At 43.6% G+C, this 12,360-nt stretch overlaps 1 protein-coding gene across 1 annotated transcript in view; it reads right to left on the reverse strand.

The window, feature by feature from the left end:
- Positions 1-10,307, reverse strand: part of shbg (sex hormone-binding globulin) — a gene marked incomplete at both ends in the record, with an annotated part of 11,686 nt that extends 1,379 nt beyond the window's left edge. The window contains 6 exons of the mRNA XM_083640075.1: positions 1-106; positions 1,516-1,672; positions 2,965-3,126; positions 3,887-4,076; positions 8,195-8,292; positions 10,227-10,307. The exon at positions 1-106 is cut by the window's left edge and continues 34 nt beyond it. Of these exons, the coding sequence (XP_083496201.1) occupies positions 1-106; positions 1,516-1,672; positions 2,965-3,126; positions 3,887-4,076; positions 8,195-8,292; positions 10,227-10,307 (794 nt within the window). The remainder of the gene's footprint in view (positions 107-1,515; positions 1,673-2,964; positions 3,127-3,886; positions 4,077-8,194; positions 8,293-10,226) is intronic.
- Between the last annotated feature and the right edge of the window lie 2,053 nt (positions 10,308-12,360).

Consider the following 12,360-nt stretch of genomic DNA (forward strand, 5'->3'; position numbering starts at 1 on the left):
ACCTCCTGCCCCGGGGCCTTGATGCTCAGGACGGTCCCATCCATCTGACTGAACTCTCCCCACATTTCAATCTTCACCCCGCTCTGCTCTGCCTCAATAGGGAAAGCTACAGAGGACACCATCATTTACATATTATTATTATTACATGTTATTATTATTTATAACCCCCCCCCCCCCCCTGCCCCTTTTACGAAAAATTCTCCCATTTTCTCCCTAATTGCACTCGGTCACTTCCCCCTGCTGTCCCGGCCGTTGCTCCACCCCCTCTGCCCATCTGGGAAGAACTGTAGACCAGGCCTATTCAACTGGCGGCCCGCGGGCCGGATACGGCCCATTTGAATTTTGATCCGGCCTGCCAGAGTTTGATATTAAAAAAATAATAATAATAAATTGGTGGGGGACAAATATCTATGACTGGCCCGGGAGAAGCTTTTTTATTTCATTTTTCCTTGTTTGTTACATTACAGTGTTTGATTTTCATCATAATCTGGTTTTCCATAATAATAATAATAAGTTCTGCCTGTGTTGCTTTCTGTTGTAGTGTAAAACGACTAAAGGGAGAGCAGGTGGTTACATGAACGTGAGTGAGAAAAGGAGAAGATACTGAATAATGACATCACAACAGTATAATCCTAATGTTAATTTAAAATTAAATATTCTTCTAAATATGGATAAAAGTCCAAAAAACATCAAATTTTCTTCGAGATTCCATTCCTTACAGCACCCCCTATTTAATAATAGTTCCAGCACGGCTGCAAAAATGTGGTGGCGGGTTGTGTCAAGTGTACATATAATGGCTCGGGGTCCGGCCCCCGGCCCCTTAGGTTTCTGACAATGTGGCCCCCTGAACAATTTAGTTGAATAGCCCTGCTGTAGACTAGCACATACTTCCTCCGATACATGTGCAGTCACCAGTCACTTCTTTTCACCTGACAGCGAGGCGTTTCACCGGCAGGACGTTGCGCGTGGGAGGATCACGCTATTACGACCAGTTCCCCTCTCCCCGAACACGCGCCCCGACCGACCAGAGGAGGCACTAGTGCAGCGACCAGGACTCATACCCCACCGGCTTCCCACCTGCAGACACGGCCAATATTGTGTCTGTAGGAACCTCTGACCAAGCCGGAAGTACCGCTGCCAGGAATGGAACCTGGGTCTCCGCGGATCGCGGTGGTACCTAGACCCCCTTATATATTTGTGTTATTTTATTTTTATTTTTAATGTTTTATGCTAGTTTGCACTGAAAAGAATGATACCATGCATTAGGTTAAAAGAAATGTGGTAAACAAACAAAAGACAAATTCAATCTCTCTCTGTACCTCTAACCTAGCATAAAAAATTAATGTCATAAATTACAAAAGAGCTATCTTATTTGATTACAGCAAATGAGGAAATGAAATGAAATTGAATGAATGAATTGTCCTATTATCATCTAGGACAACTAAAGCTCGTTACTGAGTGAAGGTTTGTTAGCACGTCGCCAAACTCTTGTGTAATAGAGTGCTCTGTTCCCACCTGAGGTGCTGAATACGGCGAAGCCAGTGCCAGGGAAGTAACTGCCAGGCTGGATGTTCTGATAGCAGGGCCACAGCTCCTCTGCCTCTGTCTCCCAGGGAACGGAGATGTTTAGCCAGCTGCCTTCACGCACACAGCCGTCCATCTGTGGCTCGAACTGCACGGAAGCACGCACGCACACGCACGCATGCACGCACACACACACACACACACACACACACACACACACACACACACACACACACACACACACACACACACACACACACACACACACACACACACACACACACACAAAGACAGTGACAGAGAGAGAAAGAGACACAAGAGTCAGGTCTGCTCAAGGTTTTCTTCCCCGTTAAAGTAAAGTTAAAGTAAGGTTTTGTTCGTCAAGTGCTGCTCTTGTTGGGTAATTGTTTCTATTGTCACATGACCTCGCAGTAAAATCACCAGTGCATCATGTGAGAACTGTTTCAATTGTTGGGTCTAAAATAAAGAGCCTGGTCTCCTACCTGCTCTATCTGTAAAGCGCCTTGACATAACTCTTGTTATGATTTGGCGCTATATAAATATAAAATGTATTGATTGATTGACATTTGCTTATTCCTAGATCAGTGATTCTGACCTTTTTTTGTCACATCGGACCCCTTATTTAGTCCACATTAGGGGGCAGTGCCACAGACCCCCATTTGATGAGATTTCGTCTCTCGGACTAAAATCTGAGCATATTTTTCATTGCTAGATATGAGTTTCCAGGCTCATTTGCATTCGCAAATTGGTCTGGAGATGTCAGGCTAAGATACTCACCTTATGTATAGCCTGGTCAAACCTAGTTTGCCTCACATTGTGAGTCAGGCTAGGTTCATGAGTTTTTCACAACGCTGAAGAAGGCCTGTTTGGCTGAAACGTCCGTTGTTGCCGACTGCCCAGATGATCGGTTCAACTTTTGAAAGGACATTCAAGTGTGCTGTAACTATTCTGTGCCTTGCACCTGAGTTTTTAACGTTTGGTGAGTGTGCTCGCTATTACTTTTGTTGGACAATACTTTTGTAGGTTTATGAGTCACAGGAAGTGTAAATACAATCAGAACTTCCGATTGTATTTACACTTCCTGTTAGTCTCTCAAGCCTCTTCTACATAAGGTGAATAGGGAGGGTGCGTAGCAGCCTTCTGCAAAACAACTGAAGCCAATGGGGACTTGTTCTTTAGAGAGCTCCAAAACAAAAACAACCAAACAGTCTCACTGTCTGAATAGAGAGACTATTTTTTAAGATCATTTGTTGCAAATCAATCAGCTGTAGTCAAGATTTGCACTAAATTATGGAGAGACAAGAGTTGTGCTGGCAACCTCCCCGTGTGTTATATGGACAAACCTCCCCTGTGTTTGAACTGGCATGAGGGTGGTGAGTAGATGTCTGATGATGACAGGATTCTCTGCTTTGAGTGTACCTGAACAATCATCTTCTTGGGGTCGATCAGGATCCCGCCGAGGGCCATCCGGAGTTCCCCTGCTGGGACGTGGCCGGCCTCGCGGGCCCACAGGCCGACCCGCAGCGCCCTCGCCCCGTCCACGTTCAGGATCACAAACTTATCCAGGCTGATCAGCTCCAGCTTGACGACGCCACGAGACACAAAAGTTCATGTTAAAGGGATTAGACAAGCAGTAAACACATTGATGTAGATCAAATGGTAACACTTTACAATAAGGGTGCATTCATTAAGGGCTAGTTACTGCATAATAATTAAGCATCAATTAACCCTTAATTAACAGGTAACTAATACGGTATGTCGAGTAATCATTTACTAATGGTGTTCATTCATGTTAAGTGGTTGGGTTGAGGCTTGAAGTCACTGGCTAATGTTGGAGCAAGCTTACAGTTAAGTCAAGGCTGTTAATTAAGACTTAGTTCATGCTTATTAACTTACTGCAAGCATGAACTAACCCTTAATTAATGTACCCTTATTGTAAAGTGTCACCGATCAATTCTTCAACTTTGTAGGCATTCATGGGAACTTGTATTTCCCTAAGCTCACCTCTTTACAAAACTATACAGTACGCCTTGATGCCCTTTATGTCTTAAAATCGTATTTTTCTTTAAACAAGTTGGGAATTCTGCAATGGGATGAGACAATTCCACTCGTTTCCAATGCAAAACAACTTCAAGATATTTGATATAAAAAAATCAATAAAGAAAATGAATCTGCATTGGAAACAAGTGAAATTCTCTCTCCCACGTATGTGTCCCCCCCCCCCCCCCCCCCCCACACTCGTTTTAAGAAAAAAATTATTTAAGATAAGACTAAATGACTAGTCAAAGCAGACATTGTGACTGAGACCGCCTTGTGTGGGTCTTACCCAGAGAGGTCTTACCATGTGCCACTTCCCGTCATTGAGCTGGGGGCCGCCTGCCACACTGATGAGGATGTCTCCTTCGCTGATCTGCATCTCAGGCTGGCCCTCTCTCAGGGACAGGATGAACCAGTCATCCCCACGTTTGGTGTCCCCATAGAAAATTACACCTTCTGGGTCAAACGTCCGGAACTCGAAGGACGACTTGACACTGCACAAACAGAATAGAACAGATTAGAATATTATTATTTGTTTGTTTGTTTGTTTTTTTCTGATTTCCCCCCCCCCCCCCGCCATTTTCTCCCCAATTGTACTTTGCCCAATTCACTGCTCCACCCTCTGCCGATCTGGGGGAGAGCCGTAGACTAGCACCATGCTTCCTCCGACACATGCGCAGTTGCCAGCCGCTTCTTCTCACCTGACAGCGGGGGGCTTCGCCGGCATGACGTAGCACGTCAAAGGATCACGCTATTCCCACCAGTTCCCTTCCGCCCCGAACAGGCGCCCCCGACCGACCAGAGGAGGCGCTAGTGCAGCCACCAGGACACATACCACTAATTCGGCTTCCCGCCCGCAGACACAGCCAATCGTGCCTGTATGGACGCCCGACCAAGCCGGAGGTAACACGAACCTGCGACCCTCGTGTTGGTAGGCAGACCGCTACACTAGCTGGATGCCGTAGAACAGATTAGAATACATTGACTTCGATTCAATTGAGGCTGCTGGAGCATACTAAGGGAAGATGATCAGGTTGTTTTAGTCTTTAATACAGTAGCCCACATTAAAAAGCAGGTTGTTTTAGTCTTTAATCTGGTAGCCCCACATTTTTGGGCCATAGTCTTTTACGCCACTATTAACGGAGACTTGTCAACTATGTGAGCCACGAGCCTCCACTGCTGATGTAGCTGTGATGCTCAAAGATTTAGAGAGAGATATTAAACTAGAGATTATTATTATTATTATTATTATTATTATTATTATTATTATTATTATTATTATTATGCATGATCAAAGCACACATTTAAATAAAGATATACAATCATTTCCTAATCAAATGGTATGTTTTTATGCAAATAACCACTATAGATGACAATAACAAAGGAAAAGGATATAACATTTAGAATTTTGGACGGTTTACACTGACTTCAAGACGGTTGAAATTATTTTTCGGGATGGCTCTGGCGCAGTGATGTCATTCTGCTACTGCTGTTATTTTGGTGAAAGTAATGCAAAAGTAGTGTAATAAGTAATGAGTTACTCTACACAGACAGTAATATTGCAAAGTAACACGTTGTGTAGCCAAGCATTTCTTAAACCCACAGATTATTTCAAATTCTAATCAAGATCTCATGCTTTCCAAAGATAAACGTACTGTATATCCATAGGCAGATTATGACTTGACAGGCCCCTGGGCCTGGATACATAAAGGGCCTCCCTCACAGTGCACATACGCACAATTAAGGCCAGAATAATAACTAAGACATACACTCACCTGCATCTCAACAAGATTTACAGCACAGCCACCTGAAAACCAAAGCTATCAAAGCCAACAGCACAATAACAAGAAATAAACTCACCTGTATCTAACACAGGCTTTACAGTGCAGGTACACTCAATTAAAACCAAAAGCACAATAAGCCTCTAATTGTCCATAAACTTGTGGAACATTTTGTCAATAATAAAGGGTTGCGGCCCTAACTGTAACATCCCCACACATCCCCTCACCAGTTGAAAGAACTGGTGCTGAATTAAAAGAGACTCAAAAGTAAAGAAAGGAATGTGCGCATCAGTATATTGAAGAACTAAGTAGCCTATTTAATGTTTTGTAGCGTAGTTATTATAAAGTGTTCCAGAAAAATTGTTTCTCAGTAGTAAGGCACTAGTGAGAAATACACCAATGAGTGAATAGTGTGACCACATGCTCTGCTCTCCCCTACATAAAGCAATCTTATTTAACCATTTGACTTCCATAATGCCTTGTCACTACTGTATACAACATTAAGACAGTCAGACACCGTTTCTGGGTTGATTTGTCTTACTGCCTGGTTGTGTGCCAGGGTGAGACCTAGCCAACTGAAATTACGATATGGAGACTCTTGAGACTGAGAGTGTGTGTGTGTCCATGTGCTATCTCTGCGTGCAGGCAGGCTGTGTGTCATAATATCCTGAGGATGATGAGAAGCAGATAGAGGAAGGAGAAGAGCCCCCAAAGTGTCACAACTCATTTATCAAACGATCTCCTTTCTTTGTTACTTCTTCTCATCCACCCTTCCTCTTTTTAAATTCAACCCTAGTTCTGCTTGAAACTCTCCCCCGTTCATTCATACTTGCCTTTGCTACCACCCTCTCCTTCCTTCGTCCTCTCACATTTTCTTTTGCACCACAGGTTTCAAAAATCTATTAAACACGGGTAATTTACAGCAGGGCGATGTGGGAATTTAGGACTTGAATCATGAGAGAGATAACGAGGAAAAGAGTGGAAGAGAGATACAAAGTATGGAGACAAGATAGGTGGTTTTTTATCCTCATCTAGACTTTTAAACTATTTTGAATAGCATATCAGTGGTGTAAGCCAGTCACGTGGTTCCCAACCTTTTTTGTCTTATGTCTACTTTGAGCTGTTTTGCCATGCCAATAGTACCCCCTCACTCATGCCTGTTGATGATGCTCCTACATTTGTTCTATAACTTTTAGTGTAATTATGCAGACACAAGTAAATGCATACAAAATATATTTTTCACTGAACTGCCGGTGTGTGGGCGTGGCTTCCTTTTTCCTTTTGTCACCAGGCTCCCCTAAACCTGAATCTGGTGCGACAGCAACTGGACATTTTAGAGCCATTTATCAGTCATGTAACACACCTGTCGGGGGGAACTAGTTGCGGCGTGCACATGCCATTTTAACAATGGGCTTATGAAATGACTTTTGAAATGATTCCCCCACCCCCATCATTTTGGAAATAAATTGTAATCCCAAATCTTTCCAAGTAGTACCCCCTGCCAGATGTTCAAGTACCCCTATGGGGTACACGTAACCCTGGTTGGGAATCAGTGCCCTAATGGAACAGTTCGTCCGAGGCCTGGGCAAGAGATGCGGTGGCCCTGTGAAGAGGCTCTGGGTTATGGGCCCCCTAGCTCTTGGGCCCCTGGGCCTGGGCCCAGGTAGGCCCGTTCGGTAATACATCCCCGTGTAGATCAGGCTGAACTACAGGGAAATGTGTATAAAATGATGCAGAAGATATTTAGATTTCGTTCTGTTTAATGAAATGGCATCTTGGGTTTGAACATAAGCAGCAATAGCTTCACTGAAGCGATACAGAAAATATGTATGTGACATTGTCGTACAGTATAAAAACAAGCGCCAATTGTAGCTGCGAACACAGAATGCAAATTTACTAAATGCAGGACGGCAGGGGCAGCCCACCCTTCTCTGCCTCTGCCACCCTGCATTTAGAAATGTAGCCTTTTTAGCCGATTGGCACGAACAGAAACACACACCTTCACGCTCTCTCTCACACACACACTCAAAACAAAAGGTGACCGCGCTTTTAAAACAGTAGCTCCAAAGCTTTGGAACGCTCTTCCCCTGGACCTAAGAGCCTCTGCCTTTGTGGATATTTTTAAGAGACAAGCTAAAGACTTTTCTGTTCCGGCAAGCCTTCGGATAACCGGTTATTATTGTTTATGTTCCCTGTGTCTTTTATCATGTATGTATCTTGTTCATCGTTGCTTCTTATGCTTTTTACTTCACTGTTTCATTGTAACTTCGACTCTGTTTCTCTGTAAAGCACTTTGTGACCTCGTGCTGTGAAAGGTGCTATAGAAATAAAGAATTACTTACTTACTCACTTACACACACACACACACGCGCGCGTGCGCACACACACACACACACACACACACACACACACACACTTGACCTCCATGCCAAATTTCAGCCCTCTGCCCCTGCTATCCTGCATTTCCAAATGTGCCCCCCACCACCCCTCCTAGCCAATTGCCATGAACACAAACACACACCTTCACACACACACACACACACACACACACACACACACACGCACACACACACACACACACACACACGCACACACACACACACACACACACACACGCACACACACACACACACACACACACACACACACACACACACACACACACACACACGCACACAAACACACACCTTCACACACACACACACACACACACACACACACACACACACACACACACACACACACACACACACACACACAGACAGACAGACACACACACACACACACACACACACACACACACACACACACACACACACACACTGTGGTACCTTCGGAGCTGAGAGAGGTTGGCTGTCATCTGCATCAGCGGCATCCAGGTGTCCCTCTGCTGGCCGAGGTACACCAGGACCCGGCCCGACACCTCTTTCTGGAGGACACAAGTTTCATCAGAGGCATTTCATATAGATAGAGACACCCCAGATTCCAGTCACTTTGAAGCTGATGACCACGCCCATTTTGGGGGCGGGAAGATGCATTTCTTTATTATCGGCGGAGCCTGGAGTGGGGTGTCTCTATCTATTAAAGGTCTCTGGTTTCATTAGGCTTAAATCATTCATTCACTTCCTTATTCTGCACTCCTCGAATTCACCAAACCTTGCTTTCGGATTCTCTTGTTAGATATCTTGATTGACGAGAGTTTGAAAGCCACAGAAATTGAGGGATGAGTTACGATGAAGTGCAACATCAATGATGATTCAGTGACAAAAAGGATCACAAGGCATCCACCCCACTGTATATCAATTTACATTGAGCAATGTCAAGTGTTCTGGGAAAACCAGTCAATTAAGTAGAACTAGTGATGGCTTATAACCAAACGTGGGTGTGTGAAGTGTTGTGTTGACTTCTCCCACAGACTGAACAAAGTCCTGCAGTTGCTGGCTTGGGTTTCTTGTGCAAGACTAAACAGGTCTTTGAATCTGCGCTACTCTACATGAGTTGAATGAGTTTGTTAATAACGGTTCATCTTAGGCTTTAACTTATAAAATACAGAATGAATACAAAGCATGGTTTGCATACAGAAAATGTGAGTATCATCCTCGCATTGTTGAGAAATAGTGGCACAGGTGGCCTTTTCCTCATTTTATAGCAGAGCAAAAACACAATTATTGCATGTTTCTCTCTCTCTCTCTCTCTCTCTCTCTCTCTCTCTCTCTCTCTCTCTCTCCTCTAAACCAGCGGTTCCAAACCTTTTTTGCCCTATGTATCACTTGAGCTGTTTTGCAGCTGTTTTACTAGTTGCAGTGCACACGTACCATTTGAACAATGGGCTTATGAAATGACTTGGATTTGTTTTTTCAATCATTTTGGAAATATATTATAATCCTCAATCTTTCCAGGTACCCCCTGCAAGCTGTTCCCCTGGTTGGGAATCACTGCACTAAACTATTCAAAGTATTCTTACCTTCACAGAGATTAAAGCGATAGCTCTGATTTTTGGAACCCTAGGTCTATGCTACTTACCAATGATGTTGGTGATTGGTAATTCCTTTCTCAGCACAATCCATGCCGTTCCTCATACTAGCTCCAGATACTTAGCCACAAACCAATACAAGGTCAATGGGGTCACGCTCCTGTCTGTGCAAGCTGACTGAGGATCACTGAAATTAAAGTCACTTTCAGTGATTCAGGAAATTGATCATTCTATTTAAAAAAAAAAAAGCTGCAAAGATGCATTTACGCCCTCTATATCATACAGTATGCACCACATTTAATCTAGGGTTTGGTCTTTTGTTGAATTGTGTTTATGGTGACATATGTTATTTTTTCACCACCAGATAGAGCTCAGGCAGCAAGAGCTTTCCAATGATATATAACACCTTACCCTACACCTTCATTCTGTTACCCTCCTTCAATCATTCATCACAAGCGATCGTTTCTGATCACTGCACCTGCCTTTCAATTGGCTTCTTCTGCTCAATTGTACATCGTTTCTGTTGTTGTAGCATATATATATATATATATATATATATATATATATATATATATATATATATATATATATATTATACTGGATATATTGTGTTGTTCTTATTTTATCTACAAATGGCATTTATTGTAAGCTACTTGCCGTAGGCCTATCTATTTATATTTTAATGTACCAACTTGCCTTGTGTTTCTGCCTCTTGGCCAGGTTGTCATTGTTGAGAATTGGTTCTCAATTGACTTATCTGGTTAAATAAAGGTATAATAAATACAAAATAATGCCTATTTTTGGCCACAGTACAAGTGGTTGCCACAAGTACAACCCCAGAGACATTTTACACCACACATTATGATGGTTGCGTGGCAATGTGAACGTACCTTACCCCGTGCGTTCACCTGCCCCTCGGCTCCCCATGCCAGCAGAGTCAGGCTCAAAGCAAGCAGCAGTCCACCCGTCATGGTTCTTCCACTTCACGGCCCAGTGTGCCGTCTCCTGGAGCCTTTTTTAGGGTGGTCTCACTCCGAAACTGGCCTGGGGAAGGAGGGGATACAGATGTCAGGACAAGCTCAGGGGGTTGTACAGGGGTTGAGAGCTGGTGCACTGTCCAGGGAGCACAGGGCAAACAGGCAGTGGTCAGTGACATGGCTTATTGATCTCCAGGGGGGGGAGGGGGGGTGTTTGACTTTGAGTGTTTTGACTGTCCGGATGTTTGCGAGAATGTGGGTGAAAGAAACTGAGTGGGCAGGTAAAAAAGAAGAAGAGAAAAATGTGCTTGAGGATAGAGAAAGGAAGATGTGATATCAATGAAAAGCCAACTTACTATAATTAGGAATTCAACAAAATCTATTTCTTTTGTATTTCCTTCAGTCCTTCAGTTCAAGGCTTTCGTGCTGGTTAACATGGACAGGACTGCCGGGTGAGTGACCTTTAGCGGCTTAGCCAGACCTCTGCTGTGTACTTGCTCATTATACACACAGGAACCTTGACTGGCCACTGCAAGCTATGACTCAGTGTGAGAGAGAGAGAGAGAGAGATGAGAGGGGAATTGCGCTTCAAAGCACACAACTCTTTACTCTTCTCTGCTGGCAGCATTCATTCCTATGATACAATCTTCTTCCAGGAAGGATATGGTAAATGCTTGGAAAAGTGCAACACACACATACACACACACACACACACACACACACACACAGAGAAAACCAAAATGAACAATCAGTAAACAAGCTGTTGATGGAGCATTTGGAGTTAGCCTGTTCGTGTTGTGTTGCACAAAAATATACAATCTTCCTTATTTATATGCAACACCAAAAGTATTTTGCATTATTAGAGGTGCATTCCCCCCAATGCTTTGTTATGCCGAAAGACTGAATTTAGGCGCAAAGCAATGGTCACACTTGGACTTGGGGAACAAACTAAGGTTGCTGCTAGAATGGATGGGCTGGAGGGACCCAACCCAGCCTCTCTGACCCTAACCTTAACCAATCGTCACTCCTCGTGCCTAAACCCAACCAATCATCACTCGCGTCCCTCCGGCCCATCCATTCTAGCACCAGCCAGAAAGTACACACAACCATCCCCAAGGCCACAAATGCATCATCATTCTCTTTGACATTGTAAGGAAATATCCAGGATTTGGGGACATTATCTCCATTTCCGAGGGTACTGATCATATTTTTATTATTATTTTATATTTTCATATTTTTTGGAGTTCAAAGACGAGTGAGTCACCAAGCCGACTGTTCCCATTTGAGCCACTGAGTGTCACTAGTGGGAAGGTGTTCGTTCACAACCTTCTCAAAGCCTGTTAGAATTCAGCTCCTCATTCAGCCACAAGCTGGGTGTAATCAACCCCTTGGTTTTATACCTCAGCAACAACCCTGTTAGAGATTTAACTCTGTCGCTTCCAGGACACCACTTTTATTTCTTTTTTTTAAATAACAAATATAGGGGGGGGGGGGGGGACTAATGCTGAATACGACTTCTTAAAAGTGCACACCATGGAGTGAAGGCAGCGCTCAAAGATTGGGGTAACATTCACCAGAGGAAACAGAAGAGAGGAATACTTAAGGCTCAATGTCAACACCAAACAATGGACCACGTGCTTAAAAATGGCAGCCTCCTACTTTGATGACATCACACCTCGGCGCTTCTGTTAGGGACAACAACTTTACTGGGAGACAGTAAGGAAACATGTGATTTTGTTGAACCTCATAATGAGCAAACTGGAAACAGACATGATTTACATGAATATTACCTACCAGCCGTTGAGTGAAATATGATGTAATATGGATGAAATGTCATTCTATTTTCGCCAATTCACAAAAATATTCAACAACGCACATTTCACTAGAAAACGCACAGGGAGGATCAAATGATGCACAAACCAGGCATGCCACCAACTTTAAGCACATGGTTCATTTGAAGTGCTCTGGATCAGCTCATAATCTATAGCAAAGACAGTTTCAAAATAAAATAAAAAATAAGGTGAGACCAGACTAGAGCACATTCTGT

The sequence above is a fragment of the Poromitra crassiceps genome (genome assembly GCF_964638095.1).
Source record: "Poromitra crassiceps genome assembly, chromosome: 7".
In the NCBI taxonomy this organism is placed as follows: Eukaryota; Metazoa; Chordata; class Actinopteri; order Beryciformes; family Melamphaidae; genus Poromitra; species Poromitra crassiceps.